The sequence below is a fragment of the Primulina huaijiensis genome, chromosome 18 (genome assembly GCF_012295235.1).
Source record: "Primulina huaijiensis isolate GDHJ02 chromosome 18, ASM1229523v2, whole genome shotgun sequence".
Taxonomy (NCBI): Eukaryota; Viridiplantae; Streptophyta; class Magnoliopsida; order Lamiales; family Gesneriaceae; genus Primulina; species Primulina huaijiensis.
Window position 1 is genome coordinate 19,730,530 of NC_133323.1, and position 17,335 is coordinate 19,747,864.

Below are 17,335 nucleotides of genomic sequence, written 5' to 3' on the forward strand. Positions count from 1 at the left end.
AAGCACGGACCCTGCATACATGGACCAGCGTCCGCGCTTACAGGTCCACGTAGGAGCGTCCGCGCTTGCTAAGCGCGGACGTTCCACCGTGGCGCAGCTCCGTGCTCTGTAAGCACGGACACTGTTCCACGTTAGCAGCGTCCGCGCTTACAAAGCACGGATTGAGGTATTTACGTCCAACCTTTTTTTTAAATTACTTTTGAAATAATTTTTTAAATTTAAATTATTTTTAAAAAAACCCCAATAAAAGATATATTTTATGTGAGTTGGTATATGATATTGATAAAATTAAGTTACTGTCAATCAATTTTGACGCTCGTTAGCATGAAATTGTGGCTTATTTCATTAAGTTTTTATATCAATATAATTCATATTTTTAAAAGTGAGTGATGGCTGCACTCACTGTCATATTTTTTTTTTAAATTTAATATTAAATTGACGTGAATTATTCAACCCTTATTTGACATGTATGATTTTTTTTTTTAAGGAAAAGACACAATGAATGGCATGCAAAGCGTTTGTTTCTTCAAAACATTTTAAAAATTATTTTATTTTGAAAAAGACATTTTGAATTGATTATTCATTATCATGTTTGGCAGTTTCCACCATCTTATCCACCATTACTATATATACAAAGTATTTTATTGATTTTTTTTTTTCACAATTTTTTTGTCTAGTTGCTATAAAGTGTTATTCTAGATTTTGGAATATGTCATCAAATGGGATGAAAAATAATGTGAATATTAGTATAATTTTAAGTAAAAAATACTTAATGTATCATAGATAAATTTTCGCCTATATTTTTTTCTATTATTTTAACAAATATTTTGTAGTGCAATAATTGTTAACAATCAACACGTGATACTTGAATTACAATACAAGTTAAAAATTGAAATACATTATTACAAAAATCTGTAACTTTTGATGGAACGGTGTGTGGTCTTCCCAACGCGTCGCTAGAAAATCGAAAGCCCTAGGTTATATTTTAGGAGAAGATCTTATATAATATTTTTATTATATATAAAAATATTAAAAAAGATCTGATAATTAAATGCACATAATTATCACAAATATCTAATATGTTACGTAAATTATTAAATTATAAAAAATGACATATATAAACTAAAAAAACTCAAATGAATTAACTATCTATGCTTAATTTCATGAGTTATAAATGAATGCATGTATGACACATACAAAATAAGAATCATCAAATAAATATGCATAAATATTTGTTTTTTGTCTCAATACAAATAAAAATTATAATTTAATTACTAACAGATGAAAGGGATAACTATGAGTGAATTGAGAAACAGTCAACGAGTCAAATAAGCAAATTACAAGATTATAGAATCTCGGTTACCAAAGACCAAATCTATTAAAAACAACACACAAACAGATAAGAAAAATCACATTCAATAAAAAAAAACAGCACGATATATAATTAATCCAATCCGATTTGAGAAACCTAACTTATCTGAGTAAAAAAAATCAAGACTCCATTGGTAAAACAACAAAATAAAATATATATAAAAAATTAGAAGACCCTCCAATGGAGAGGCCATAGGCAGCAGACAAAGCTTTACTTCTCCTCTATCATTGATTGACACATGTTCCATATATATATATATATATATATATTTTATTTCTCTTTCTCTGGATTTTTTTTTTCTTTTTTTTTTTTTTTTTTCGTTATTTTCAGTTTTCATGCATGACTAGTTGATTTACATTTTCTTGTTTTCTCCTTCTTCGCTATATCCTTATTTTCTTATTTTCTCTATAATATAAAATAATTTTTTGGTACATAAACTTGTAATAATTAAATATGCATATTGATGTATTAACTTTTTACTAATGACCCAATTCATACATATTAGTCAAATCAGGGTTTTTTAAAATAAAATTTCACATTAATTAATATGATTTTTAATCAAATTTTATGTACCAAAATATATTTTTATCCAATGATTAAAAATTTACAAGGAATTTGAGTGTTACTATCAAAATGAAAGTAAAATATAAACATAAAAACTAATAATTTGAACTTAAAAGCAAATAATATACCTATTGTAGCATTGATTACATTTAGTTTTTTTTTTTATGATGAATATAAATTTATAATCATTTTGTATTTTAAAATGTTCGACTTGAAAATTCTCAATTTTAGCACAAAAATAGGGAGAAACCTATTGATAAGACAGTTGTCAGTTACTATTTGAGTGTTAAACTAATAGTTAGCATCACAAAACCTAAATGATAAAAAGTGCTATCAGTCTGACTGATCTTATCATTTAGTAGTGCCTTTAATAATGCATTTAAATTCGTTTATTAACTATTATGAACGACTTAATTTGTGGGACCCTTAACTCCTAATTTTGATTACAATAAATTTGATTAGGGTTAAATTAATTACAGCGAAAAACGGGTAAAATTTTTCTTTACAATGAGCCCAAAACGTGTCAACTATAATTATAATACTCAAAATAGTATATAATATAGTCTCGTTTAAACAAAACACAACATAAAATAAGCCACATATAATCAAAATCAATTACATACAACAACTCATACCCTCGGGACATGTCCCGGTATATAAATACATATATACACTGGGATATACAATAAAACCTCAAATATCAACAGTGACTCCCTCCAGAAGCACCATCCCTTGTCTCTTGATATCTTGGAGTACCCACCATTGTCCACACACAAAGACAACAACAGCCCCCCTTGAGGGTGAGCAAAAGCTCCGTATGGAACAATCATAATATACACAACATGTATCTACACAATGATATATGATACAGAATGCATATATGTCGTGAGGATTTCAGGTCACATGCCCATCCACTGAGCACATATCAGAACCAATCGAATAGATATCAAATCCATGCTCGAGCTGGCACACTGGCCTCAATCAAGTATAAGGGATAATCGTATGATAGCGTCGGCAAAGCGCCATCAAATCTCAAATCTCAGTCAATCAATCAATCAATCGGGGCCACGAATGACTATGTTTTAAGGGCCACATAATGCCAAACATAGCATCGTGCTCACAAACCCCAGAATCAAATCCAACAATATAAAGGTATCCAAGGATCATAGCTCAACGTGCATGTCATGTATCAATGTATGAATAAAATGATGTGTGTTAACAAAATATTTATTTTATACATCGATATCCAATTCGAAATGTCATGTATGCCACATCAACTCAACAAATAAGGCATATAGACACATAATCTCAATCAAATCAATCAAACATATATCATTTGACACAGATACATGTCGTATGTTACTTGGTCACAATATACCTCAATTTTTTCGTCTCTAATCAGTGTAGCTTTAAGAATTCAATATCGAAACTCTATCCACATCAATAACATACTCATTTCAATCATTGAATTCATTTAAATCACAACTAAAGTTCCAAAAATCTTTTGAAACTTTGAAAATTCATATAAAATCGAAATCACAACAGAATTCAATTCTGACTTTGAAAATTAGTTTCGTATCAGTTAGTCTATCGCATATATTGATATCACCTTCAAATACATATTATTCCAGCGATTCAAAAAATAGAAGTTCTGTAGCGAGAAGAAACTTACTTCAAAAGAACGCTATCGACTCGAGGATTCTGAATATATAATTTGTTTCACGTTTTGACAACGTTTTGCAGGAAAGTCGGACGATGGAATTCGATTCCTTTGCGTGTCTCTCGAAATCTCCACAGGTTTGCACGAAATGTCATTCTTATCAGCCTTTAAATACTGGTGTGCGCGCTGGGACGGTCGAGTAATAGTGCCCTAGCACGCCGAGCTCTGCCCGGAGCGATTCTATCCTGCCGCGCTGGGGCGGTCAAATACTTGTGCCCTAGCGCGCAGTGTCCTGTCCAACAGCTTCCACAATTCCGCGTTGGGGCGATAATGAAATCGTGCCCTAGCGCGCCATGTTCTGTCCGAAATGCTAGTTTCGAATTAGCAAAAGTGGTCAACATGAAAGTTATAGATCTATGTCTTGGATTTCATTTGCCACTAACCTCAATCAATTTGGATATCGAACGCGAAAGTTATGCTCATTCTCCCAAAATGTGTCAGTGTAGAAACTTCAAAGCAGTCGATACATTTCGGGATGATTTTGCCCCTATTTTTACTTGGATTTGGACAAAACTCAAAACATGAAAAATGTAGTACGATGTATTAGCTTTTTAATGAAATTTGTTTCATTTCATTTGGACTAATACTCATATCATTATGCTAAAAACCGGAACACGTGTCACTTCACTATTACGATTTAGAATATTCTGCAAATACAATTCATTTACTACTCTAATCATTCATTATCACAACATATTTTCTCTAATCACATAACAATCTCATGACTTATCGATATAAAAATATGATTTACGATAATACGATACACGGTCGTTATATAAGTACTAAGTTTTTTTAATAAAAAAATCATACAATGTTTTTTCCACATTTTTTATTTTCAAAAATATCAACAAAAACGTGACACGTGTCACGAATGTTACCAGATAAAAATTCGTACATGTTAAATAAATGAAATCTCTAAATCTTTCAGTTTACCTTTGCATCTTCTCACTCAAAGCATATCTGCTCTCAAACTTCTTGATATATTTTTCCTCAAAAATCATATTCTTTATCTCTAAGAACTTATTTCATAAATGACCGCTCCAACAACTCTTCCTATATCACGAATGCTCTTGCTGTAGATTTTGAATCAATTTATTCTGTGGAAGATGTTATCACTCAATTCTTCAAAGCTGTCGAGTAATATGGACTCAGGACTTTTCTCAGCTCATCTTTGGACATCTACATGGATTAACTGAAAAGTTTCTACGCAAGAGAGAGAGTATCTAAAGACGTAAATATACTGATGTCTTTGGGAGAGGACAATATTTTAATCGAACAAGACTACTTCTATGCGTTGAAGGGCTAATTGACTTATCTCTAGTACCTCAACAAACAGTTGAGGACATGAAGCTGAAGTTTTCTGCATCTAGTGATATTATCAAGACTTCTGAAAAGAAGAAAGATACGAAGTTGGAATATCAACTTCTGTTGATGTTTTGGTCAAGCCAATTATGGCGAAGACATGCACTTTTGATGCCTACACTATAAAAAAATTTCTGGTGATGACAGCCATTTCCATAGGACTCAAAGTTAACTGGTCAGTCATCCTGTTCTAGATTCTAAAGACAATGATTCAAAATGAGAAACAATCAATTGGATTCGCCATCCCCTTGAGAAGATTATTTGAAGACGCAAGAGCCTTGTTGAGCAACCCTGTAACATTGGTCAAGTTCAAGACTTTCACTACCAAATATCCTTTCTCTCGGGCATAAAGGACATGTAATGAATATCTCTACTACTGGGATGTTGCTAATCAAGAAGGAACTTGGAGAAGAACATGCTACTATAAGAAGGGAAGCAAGAAAACTGGAATCAAGCCAAAGAGGAAACTGATTCTACAATCTATTTGACTCTGAGGTAGCAACTGATTCTCCTTCTCCGAAAAAAGCCAGAACAATATAATCCAAACCAGTGCCTACACCAATCAAAGTAGTAGCTATATCTCAGGTACAAGTGGTCGAGGTCACTGAAAACAAGGCTACTAAATAGCCAGCATGAAAAAATGAAACTGATAGCGGTGGAAGCTCCACCCAGAAAAATCGATATGCCAATGGCTCTCCCTCCTCCAATACCAACAAAAGAAGTAATCATTAGAGATCTCATTCAATCCATCTGGTCCGGACTTGTATCTACCTTTTCCACATCCACAAGGAAAGGAAAAGAGAAGATGATTAAAGTTCAAGTATCATAACCAATATCGGTAATCCAGGTGCAAATAGACCTACTGATGGATGGAGTTAATGAATTTTATAAAGAAAATATCAAATTATTTGATGCATTAGTGGAATTCAGAATGGTCACCATTGCAACAAAATTGAAGAAAAATGATGTGCTGAAAAGGTACATAGCACTACAAAATGTTGTTCTACATCAATTAAAAATTGTGGTCATAGATGAAGCTCATCAACTACGAGATTATCTTCTAGATCTTTTAAATATTCAAAATCTGTCAATTGTTTGTGCCGAACAAAGATCCAAATATGATCATTCATGCCCAACCACATTTGATGACATAACTATGATAAATCAACTGGATATGGACCCGGTATCCCTGTAGATGAAGGTCGAATTCTGAGAGAATGATCACAAATTGTTTGAGCTAGTGGATTCCAAGGAGAAAAAAGTGAATGGTTCTTCATCTTAGTCTTTCTTTGAGAAGCCGATTGATTCTGACTCCAAGGAAGCCAAACTGCTTACTCATCCAAATCCTATCACCTCTCTACCCCTGAGTCAGATTACTCTAGCTAATGTTGAGGAAGTTGTGCAATCCATTTCACAACAAAAACAAGATGATATTGAAGATGATTTTTTTCGCAGCAAACAACTTTCCACATCTCTCTTGACTAAGAAGATTGATGGAGTGATCTCTAACGTAGAAGTCATCCTATCTAAGGATAATTGAATCTGACAAAGCTGCTATGCTTTTATTGGAGGAATAATACAGTAATTGAGATAGCTAGGATTGAGCATGAGGACCCAGAAATCGAAGAAAAATCAGTTAGACTGTGGAAAAACATGATGAGGTAACTATCAACCTAATTGATTCAAGAGTCCTATTGATCGAACAACGAGACCTTCTAGCAGTCAAGCTCTTAGACTAACAGTTGTTGCATACAAAGAACTTCCAAGAATAGAGTCATCTTCCCCTAATTTGGACTTAACTGATGGAACAACTCTAGATCAGATAAGTTCAAGTCTCACTATCATCTCTTATTGTATAACAGTTCCGAAAAGAAGCAACCTGAATACCGAGGAAACCTTGGAATCTTTCAAAGATAAAATGATCAAAGAAGTGTCAGATATATCCAGGGGCATGATTGACATATTTAATCGACTTAAGCATATCAAAAAATCCCAGGCAGTCACTTGTACTCATCTTTGTGGGCAAATTCAAGCCATCAAATTTCAAATATGCACCAAGATACAAGAAGTTCAAGCAAGTTTTAATGACAAGATTAACGGCTTCAGTTCTCAGTTAGCTTCTATTCTTGTTTACCTAAAGCCACCATTTGGTGTTGACAAAAAAGGATAAGAGAAGAGGTCAACGGGCTCCAGTCAGCCTAAATCAACTGATGTGCAGAAGAAGCCTATTGTAAAATACTCTGGTTTGTTTAAAAGATGATATATGAAGAGCAGTGCCTTTATAATCGGTTTGATAGTCCAGTTTTATATATTGTTGAGAATAAATGAATTAAGTATTTTTTGGCATAATTTTGTCAAACATCAAAAAGAGAAAATTGTTGAAACATTTTATGTTTTGGTGATTGAACAAAGTTGCTGATCCAACGGATTATTACAGAGCCTAACCTAACTGAATTCAAAGAGGAAAGTTGAATTTTCATAAGAATAGTTTTCAATGAAGCCTAACTGATTAAAAAGTCAGACTGATAAAGCATAAGAAGGATACTGATAGCCAAACCGATTCAAAGTTGACTGATGAAGCCCAACTGATAGTCTATCTAGTTGATTAGTCAGTACAAATATGTGTAATTGAGATTAATAAGTCTTACTGCTCAAAGTGCATAGATTGAAGTTTACTAAGAATTTATGAAACATCTACTCATTTAAAATGTGAAAATATTTTTTAAAAAAGAGCTCACATTTCGAAAATCCCATTTAAATATTTTTCATGCATGCAACTCTACTAAAAAAAATATATCATTTAAAAATAATCGTAAATATTTTACAGTAAAAATAAAGCAGTTTAAAATGACCAAGTTCATCCAACATAATATGCGTAAACATAAACGAGTAAAAACCCTAAACATCAATGGTGTATAAAAACCAGTGTATAAAAAATGTTCATGCCCTCTCAAAACTCGTAAAAACATCATGTGCGGAAGAAACGTGGTCCTCGGGTCGTGCACGCACATCCAGTCCTCCGTCTCAGAGTTCTGAACCTCCAGTCCCCTCATAAACATGCTCATATGCATCACACACACCCAATGAGTCTAAAGACTCAACACATCTGTACCAGAAATAAAAAGTACATATACATAGCACACAACAGTGAAAATATACTGTAATCAACATACCTTTCATGAACTTAAAAAATGTAAATGTAAACGTGCCATATGAAATCATTATCATCATTCATCATTATACATCATTCATCGTTCATCATTTTCATCATTAATCATTGGTGAATTCAGTTCATTAGTTGTGATTGTCGTACATCATTCATCATTTACGATGGATCCATCATACATACCGACCGTCAGACATCAGGACAGTGTTACCCATCTACTGTGCCTAGGCCTCATCATCATCATTTACATATACGTCTTAAGCATTTACATATACTTCGATAGCCACAACTAATTCTCATCCTTCAAAACATCATCATTTTCATCACTTATCAAAATCTTGCACATGCGTAAATTTTCTTAAAATCAAACATGCAACGTATATTTCATAAATTCATACAATCATGATCATTATGCATAAATATTGAAAAACATTATAAAATGTGCTCAGGGCGCTGTCAGGACAAAAATCTCACCCCGGGTGCAAAATGACTATTTTGCCCATGGAAACCCAAAATGACCATTTTACCCCTGGACCTCTAAATTCGACCCGAAGCTTACCAAACTCCTTAAAACATCCCAAAACATATTCATACATATTTCTTAGACGTAAACTCGAGCTCATTTCAAAACTTAATTGATTCGTTTTAAAACTTGGACCAGAGTCTCGATTTTAACCCGAATCGAACCGAAACTTAACCAAATTTCTTCCAACATAAAACACCACTTAATGTCATCCAGGTAGTCCTAAAACTCTGAAATTCGAACCACCCAAAGTCCCCAAAACCTTGCTACAAGCTGATGAAATTATGCATCTTCCTTTTTCTACAAACCCTAATACACCACTTTCTAATTGCGGTCCTAGCCCACAACCGATGGGACCAGCCACGACTCAACCTCACCTAGACCACCCTAGGACCCTACTGGACCCCAACCAATCGAGACTTGCAGCCCACAAACGCCACAACACCCGAGCACCCTAAAATCCCTAACCCTAGTTGCGGCCGAGACCACCCTCAACCTAAGCTCCTTCAATTAAATTCTAGACCGTGACCAGCCGTTCCCAGCCCTACCATGGACCCAAGGGGTCGGCTTCAAGACTGGAATCGAACCATGCACGGCTGTCAACCCAGACCCTTCGATATTGCCCTCAAACGTACAACAATCGCTAGACCCGAGCGATTCCCCTTCGAGCTTGAAAAAAATCAAAACTCCATTACTTAGTCACCCTTACACATTACATGTACAACCCCTTGCATCATGAAATTAGCAGCCCATTGCACAAAGGATCATAAAACGTGAGATGCTAACAAAAGGATGCATTACATGGAAAATTCTCGCATAAAAACGTGACACCGAGTTAGATCAATATACTTTCATGCATTTGTATAAAATTCAGCATACTATCAGCGTGTATGAAGAGAAAAGGGTGATACATACGTGCCTTTGCAATTTTATGCAAGAAAACTTGAAGGAATGCGTGTCGGGGAGTCACCGGAGAAGCGATGATGATCTTTTCTTGAAGGAGAGGGTGGCCGAAGGTTGCTGGTGATACTCACGCGAAAGCTGCTGCTAGGAGGGGTGTGGGCGGCTGATGTGATTAGGTTTAGGTTTAGGGATGCTTAGGGTAGTGATTAAATAATAGTCATACTGGGCCCTAAGTTGGTAATCAAAAGGATTAAAATGATTTGGAGCTCATTAAGCCAAAAAAATAAGCCCATCAAGCCCAAACATACTCTCGAAAAATATTTCGTTTAGATACGTTCTTGAAAATATTGCCCGAGGCCTCAAAAAGTCCCACGTTTCGATAAAATTTAGTTATCGATTAAAAATATGCTCTGACGGGTAAAAATGCTCAACAAAGCCCAATTCTTTAAAATTACACTTAAAACACCTTATATTAATAAATAAAAATTAAACATTTAAGTAAAATAATTTTCCTGATAATTCCCCGATCTCCGTTCCTCGATCGCGCGCGAAATGCATCTAGAAACCCTAATGTATGAACTTTTAAAATAATCGTGAAATGGACACTATCATGCACTAATTATGCATTAAATGCATAAAAATAAATAAACGCATCATTTAAATAAAACCCTAGATTGCATGTATTCAGGTTACGTAAATTTAAATTCCTGGACTTTACAATTTCAATTAGGAAATGTTAAGTAATAATAAAGTGAGTGATTTTGAATTGCTTGTAATTATAAAAGTTTTTCGGTGAAAACCTTATTTGAGGAAGAATGAGTGTGACGTTGGAGTATTGAAATCTCCAAATATCCAGAAACAACTTTGTACTTATTTACTTTATAGCCCACCTACCTTATTAAGCAAACCCCAACTAATTTTCTTGATAAGACATTTCATACTTCCGCACTGTTCATATTGATTGACTTACTGAAAATCCAACAGGAAAAAACAAAATTTCAGTGTTGATAATCCAACTGAAATATTTTTGAGATAAATTTACTCACTCCCTCTAATGTTATTTTCGATCGTAACAAATTTTATTTTTATGTTTTAAAGTCTTATAAAATTTTAATAAAATCACTTAAGTAATTGAAATTTTTAAATGGTTTATTTTAAGGATAAAAAAAATTCTAAATTTAATAAAAATAAAATTATAAATTACATTATTATTTAGAAAAAAAAATTACTTTGAGACGGTCTCAAGATAAACTTTATGAGACGAAAAAAATTTACTTTGAGACGATCTCAAGATAAATTTTATAAGACGAATTTTCAATTCACATATCCATTAATAAAAAATTTTAATTTTTTTTGGTCAAATTACCATATTATTATAAAACCAATTAGCTGATATACATGTTTTTCATATGCAAATAAAAATGATAACGTGTCACTTTTTCATTGGGTAAAGAGAGACATTGTGATTAAATTGTTGGGACAAAAGAAAGACAGCAATTTCATGAATCTCTTCATTGTAGATTCCTCCGCTTTTCCGCATTAATCTGCTCACTCACTTTCGCCAATCATTCCCGGCTCAGTCCGAGTGAGAGGGAAAGGGTGGGGGAGACTGAAGAGGCGATAGATTATCCAAAAATTGAAGAATCGGAGAGAAAAAGGAATCAAGAAACTGTTTTTTGTAGGTATATAACATATTTAATCAAGAAAATGGCGATGTGGGTATTTGGATACGGCTCTCTGATATGGAAAGCAGGCTTTCGCTACGATGATCGGCTTGTGGGTTTCATTAAAGACTATCGCCGTGTCTTCTACCAAGGTCTTCATCTGGGCTCCATAGGATTATTGGGTTCTGTGTGTGTGTGTGTGTTTTTTTTTTTTTTTGGTTTTTCAAGAAATTATATGAGTGTTTCTTTTTTTTTTTTTCGGGTTTTTTGTTTTGCAGGCAGCACCGATCATAGGGGGACACCGGAGTTTCCAGGTAGAACAGTGACATTGGAGCCTGCTAAGGGGGAAGTTTGTGTGAGTTCTTATTCTTTATCACCGGTTAAATCTCGTTGCTCTTGTTGGGACAATCGTATTCTAGCATCCAATACGCAGCAGAAGTTTAAAATTTTTTGTTTGAGCTTCATGTGTTTAAAACCATGCATAGGGTGTTCAAAATTATATTTTTGCGTTCTTAATGCTTGGACTTCAAACTATTTCGGTTTTAACGGGGAGATACTCCTTCGTGTAGTTCCCTACGAACGGCTCTTCTCTTTTGATCGTTTAATTGAGTCCACGATCAGAGAATGAATTCTTTGTTTGGATTGCACTAGTAATTCCAAACAATTTAGTGTTGAGACTATGGTATCCGAATTTCCAAAATCCTCAGAGACGATGCAGCGACGGCAGAAGAAGAAAGCTTGATGGCCGAAATTCTTATTCAAATTTTTCTTGATGGCCGAGAGATCATGATTCTAAATCATGATTTCTTGTAATCAATGATTCTTAATCAATAATCAAACAATTAATAAAGCAAATCTAATTTGCTTTTGTGGGCAAAAAAGAAATTCTTCCAACAATCTTGTGAAGTGACCGTGGGTTGTAATTGCAACTGGGAAGAATTTGTGTTTTTGTTTTGTGTGCAATTTTTCATCATTGAATAATGAACTCTAATGGTGTATATATAGAGTGATACTCCTAATTTAATTAGGAGTCCTTCTCCCACAAGGACTCTACATATATCATTTATTAAAACTCCCATATAATTAATATATAATGTATTTATTAACTTTTAATAATACATGATATAATAATAAAATATACACATATTTTATATCACCATATAAAATATATACATGTATATGTACATTAAATTAAATAACTATTATTTAATTTATAAATTAACTCATTGGTTAATTTAATTCTAGATTCCTCTAAAACTTTTATGGAAATTTGTACATGTTAGTAATCACCACTACTAGCACAACATTTAATTAGTAAATTCCTAATTTTCTAAATAAATGATTTCGAACTCATTATAAATTGATCGACGATCCGAGAGAGCCGATGTACCAAGAATACAAGTCTTGTTCATATAATGAAAAATCGAAAATTTCGAAGATCAAAATTTTCACTTACCATATTGGGCAGCTGCCAGTTTTAGTGAACTCCTTGACAGAACAGTTAGTTCCACTCTCCTTCTTTAATTAGCAATCATGTTAACTTTCATTTCTTCCATCTTATTGTATAAGCTCATAAACTCCTTTATAAGCTTCTTGTTTGATCTCCATCAAACTATAGTCATCAAATTCCAACTCCTTGAAACTTGACTATCTCAACGGGAACACAAAATCCGATACTTGTGTGACCCTCAATGGTTCAGGGATACAGCTAGCCGTGAGTTCACATCTCCATGCGATTCAGAATAACATTTATTCTTATTCGGGCTTATCCTAATGAGCCCCATTCTTTTCATCAACTCCTTGATCAAGAATGTTAGAAATCATTTCTGATTGCATCCATCGGATCATGGTAAGAGCGTCTAGTAGCATCGTCCCATGATCCCCTAAGTATCACTGATAGTGCCTGCAAGAACCTTTAGTTATGATTAGCGTACAGTAAGGTCCCTTCAATACATATATCCCGGTCGAATCTGCAACCATTGGTATATCGAGAGTTGCATATGAATTCGACAACAATGCGATTTATCTTTGAGTACTAGTAGTGTCATGGTATGTGCAACTAGAAAAATTAAAACACCTTTCCCTAAAGCACATTTTTTGCTCTGGCCAGAGACTCCTTGCACTATTAACTCATCAGATCACATAGGATGTGTTCACCCGTAGGCGAACAGTGAATCCCCGACTACAATGCATTTGCTCCTACGTATTTCGAACCTACACCCAACCTCGCCACCTGATGACCCTCGATGGAGTCGGTAAACGGATCAAAGTGCATGCTAATACGTATAACCCCTACATTTTCCCGTGTCAAAGGACTAATTGTGTACAACCATGACTGCGGACTATTCCACTCGATAAGTGAGAACCACTTGGATAGTCCGAGGGAGGGTTGTTCAGTGCATCATCATATGATCACACATCCGTGTGAATACATCTCCATGCCCTTGCCAATGAAACATGGCGTTTACATCACAGATGCTAGTCTCGAGCTCGAACGACCATTATCCTTGTTTTAGGCGGCTGATTCGACTAGGAGCCTGTTTAGAATATGCGGTACATTTTCTAATGAGTTTCACGATCTTACATTATGACGCAGACCTCATGGTACCTATTGTATATTCAAGAACTTTATCTATGCAGCTTGTATGGGTATACAGATAAAAGATAATGTCATAATCGAATGAAATCGTAAAATATTATTAAAATAAAGATTGTTTTACGTTAGAGTCAATAAAAGCTCAAACCACAAGTTGGCTTGCCGGACACCTACTCTAAGAGCTCTCTCATGGTTCATTTATTTATGCATTTAATAGATTCTTTCTTGGTGTGTTTTGCTGTTTTTTTGGTGGGCTATTTTTGTAGAAATTGCTGATTTATCGACGTTGTTGTTCAAGTAAACTGTGATTATTTATTCAGGGGAATTTCGCATTTGTGATTACATTCTCATATTGACTGGTGTCTGAGTTTGTGTGGTTAGTTCCAAATGTCAATGTTTCAGCCTTTGTAAGAAGCCAGAATTGAAGCTGTGAATTCATTGTAGGTTGAAGTTACCTCATTTCCTAAGGTTTTATCTATTTAGATTCCTGTATGACAAGGCTCACATATGGTCGCATTCCTATTTCAATTTTTTCCTTTTTCTTTGCTGTTTCTGAACTCCTTTTGAGTTATGTGAACTTTAAGAACTTGTTGACATGCAAGGTCAGTGGGGTGTTGCCTACAAGATAATACACAAGGAAGATCAAGAGACAGCTTTGGAGGTAGCTCGATTCTGAACCCTGTTTATTTTTATTTTTTCCCCTGCCTCGAATAACAACTAATTAATAAATGCTTAGAAGAGTAGTTTTTTGAATAAGCTCCTCACTCTCGAGACCTACACGTTTTCAAATTTTCACCATGCCTTTTGGTTTTATGAAGAGATGGCTTTTGGTTTTATGAAGTTATTAATTTTCCTTAGCAGAAGTCTTTGCGTGTGTCATTCATGAGAATATTTCAGCAAATCTAGTATGGTAAAAGTTATTTTCATTGTTTCAGTAAAAGATAATATGGACGTAGACATGTTGATAACTTACCTACAGAATGTTCGTCATATAGTGAGTTGATTATTACCCTATTTTGGTCTTCTTTCAACCAATGTAGTGCCTCAGCCTGTAAAACTGCATTTTTTTTAATATTTCTTTCATTTTCGTAAGATAAATCAATAAATTTCTGCTCATTGTATCCTTCAGCATCTTGAAGTGAGGGAGAAACAGTATGACAAGAAGGCTTTTGTCAATTTTTACATAGTAAGACTTTGTCCTATACAGCGGTAGCTAAAGTTATTCATTTGATATTAAATTACTTTTACATATTACATATACTGCATTATTCAGGAGTCCTCTGTTTCAACACCCGCTGTTTCCAGTGTCATGGTGTAAGTTTTGCACTATACGACCCCATGCTTGAATTAATCAAGTTTTAGGACTAAAGATTATGGCTTGAATGTTCAGATATATAGCATCTGCAGATAAGAAACTCAACAAGAACTACTTGGGACCTGCCTCAGTTGAAGAAATTGCAGTGTACGTACTTCTTTTCTGCTAGAATCTTTAAACACTGCATTTAAGAAATATTTGCAAACATATTGAAACTAGAATCGGATTTTAAACATTTGAGCTCAAGGTCATTAGCGAATCTAGAGCTTCTAAGATGGTACTGTGGCCTTGTTGAATAATTATCAGTTTGTCCATACCTCGTGTTGGACCTTTGTGACCAACAACTTCCTCTGCTTGGTGCGGTATTTTTACGTCACTTGTAATTTTGTATAGGTCTTCTGTTGTCAAAAGAATCGGTAACTTTTGGCATAGTGATACATGACGATCCGTATCAAAGCATGCGAGCTGTTGAGTCTATTAATATGATGCTTAAAACTCTGGATTTTTGTTAAAGGTTTGCGCTGGGTGAATCCTTCATATCTGTGGGTCACTAAGTACATGGCTTAGCCCTGCCAAGATTATATGGAAATGAAGATGCACGTTTGCTTATAAGTTTTGGTCCGTGTAAGTTCTTGTTTATATCATTGGGCTAAATGTATTGTTGCCTAATGATGTTTGACAGACAAGATGACACGAATATTGCTAACGCGAGATGTGCTTCATAACCATTGTATCTTAGGAACCTCTGCTGCATAGTTCTTAGATTTTGAGTTGAAGCATTAATCGATAATGACATATATATTGTAAGTTTATATCGGTAACTTTTTCGTTTTATTTCCTGGGATACACTTGATGTCGAATGTCTAAATAAGCATTAGATGGACGGTAAAAGGTGAAAAATATTCTTATTCCAAGATACTTTAGACGGCACCAAGAAATCTTGGCATACGGTCTAGACATTTTAACATGGTTGCCATTTTTAACAGGCAAATTCTCAAAGCAGAAGGCCCCTCGGGTCCGAATCGAGACTACCTCTTCAAATTGGAGAATGCACTTATCCACATAGGTAAGTATGTTGGTATAAATCCCTGGGAACTTCAAAACTATAGTTCTGTATCATCCTCTTTCAGCAAAGTTTAGGCGTTTGTAGGGATCGACCCAATGGGGGGCTAGGAAGGGCAGTCCTCAAGCGAAAATTTCTTCAAATTTCATGTGTAGTTTTTCTGAGTTTCTTTCTCCTGAGTTTCACTGACTTGTAGTTTTCAGACTTCTGTTTCACTGTTTGATTTTTTTCTTCATGTATCCAATTGAATCAGGATGTGAGGACAACCATGTGAATGATCTATCTAATGAAGTGAGGCGCATGCTCTTCTTACAAGGGGACTTCAGTGACTGATTTATTTGTAATTGTGTTCTTTTCTTTGATTATATCACTCATCCAGAATTTTCAGAAATTTATACTAATAATATAGCACAATTACGANTTGTCTTAAATTATCAATAAATAGGCTTAAAATCCTCAAACACAAAGTCAGGTTAGGGAGATATTTGTTCTTTACAGTCACAACCAACTACAATATTTGTTTCAACTCCACAGTTAACATTAAAATAAAAATATACCCTTATAATTTTGTTTAAACCCCAAAATAGACTTTCCCATCCTCATTATTATTATTGAAGAAAATCTCACTCTCCCTCCATCCCCAACGACAGACTTTGACACCCTCATGTTGCAGATTATTTTTTCCAAAATCCAGAATCTACCCGAAAATTAGTAGTAAACGATGAAGAAGTCGAGTAAAGGTATGAACTCGACGAAGAAAAATCCTATAGAAATGCCGATAGCTAAGAAGCAGAAGAAGTCCAGAAAAGTTGTTGAGGATGTTTTGCACCTTGATATTGTTGTGAATTTGGACCCTATTTTAGACTTGTTTTGTATTCTTATTTGTCATACTTGTTTGGTGATGAGCCTATTTTTTGTCTTATTTCCAAATTCTATGGTTTTTGTCGTTGATTTGTAATGACATTCACAGTTATTTTCCTGATATTGAAATAGTTATTTAGAATGGTTGAACAAGAATGAAAAAGTTTAGCAATTACAATGTAGTTCTCGATTATCCCTCTATGTCCCAAATTTATAGGTTGCTAAT

General features: G+C 34.4%; 1 protein-coding gene across 2 annotated transcripts; it reads left to right on the plus strand.

Moving 5' to 3' along the window:
* Positions 1-11,106: 11,106 nt before the first annotated feature.
* On the plus strand, positions 11,107-16,593 carry LOC140965028 (gamma-glutamylcyclotransferase 2-3). 2 transcript variants are annotated; one of them, XM_073425065.1, is made up of 8 exons: positions 11,107-11,426; positions 11,553-11,653; positions 14,478-14,531; positions 15,000-15,056; positions 15,144-15,184; positions 15,261-15,332; positions 16,172-16,251; positions 16,502-16,593. In XM_073425065.1, the coding sequence occupies exons 1-8, from the start codon at positions 11,318-11,320 to the stop codon at positions 16,579-16,581; spliced, it is 594 nt and encodes a 197-aa protein (XP_073281166.1). In that variant the 5' UTR covers positions 11,107-11,317; the 3' UTR covers positions 16,582-16,593. The 2 variants fall into 2 exon arrangements, with proteins under 2 accessions (XP_073281166.1, XP_073281168.1); XM_073425067.1 differs by having other exon boundaries at positions 11,111-11,426; positions 11,553-11,629.
* Positions 16,594-17,335: the final 742 nt, after the last annotated feature.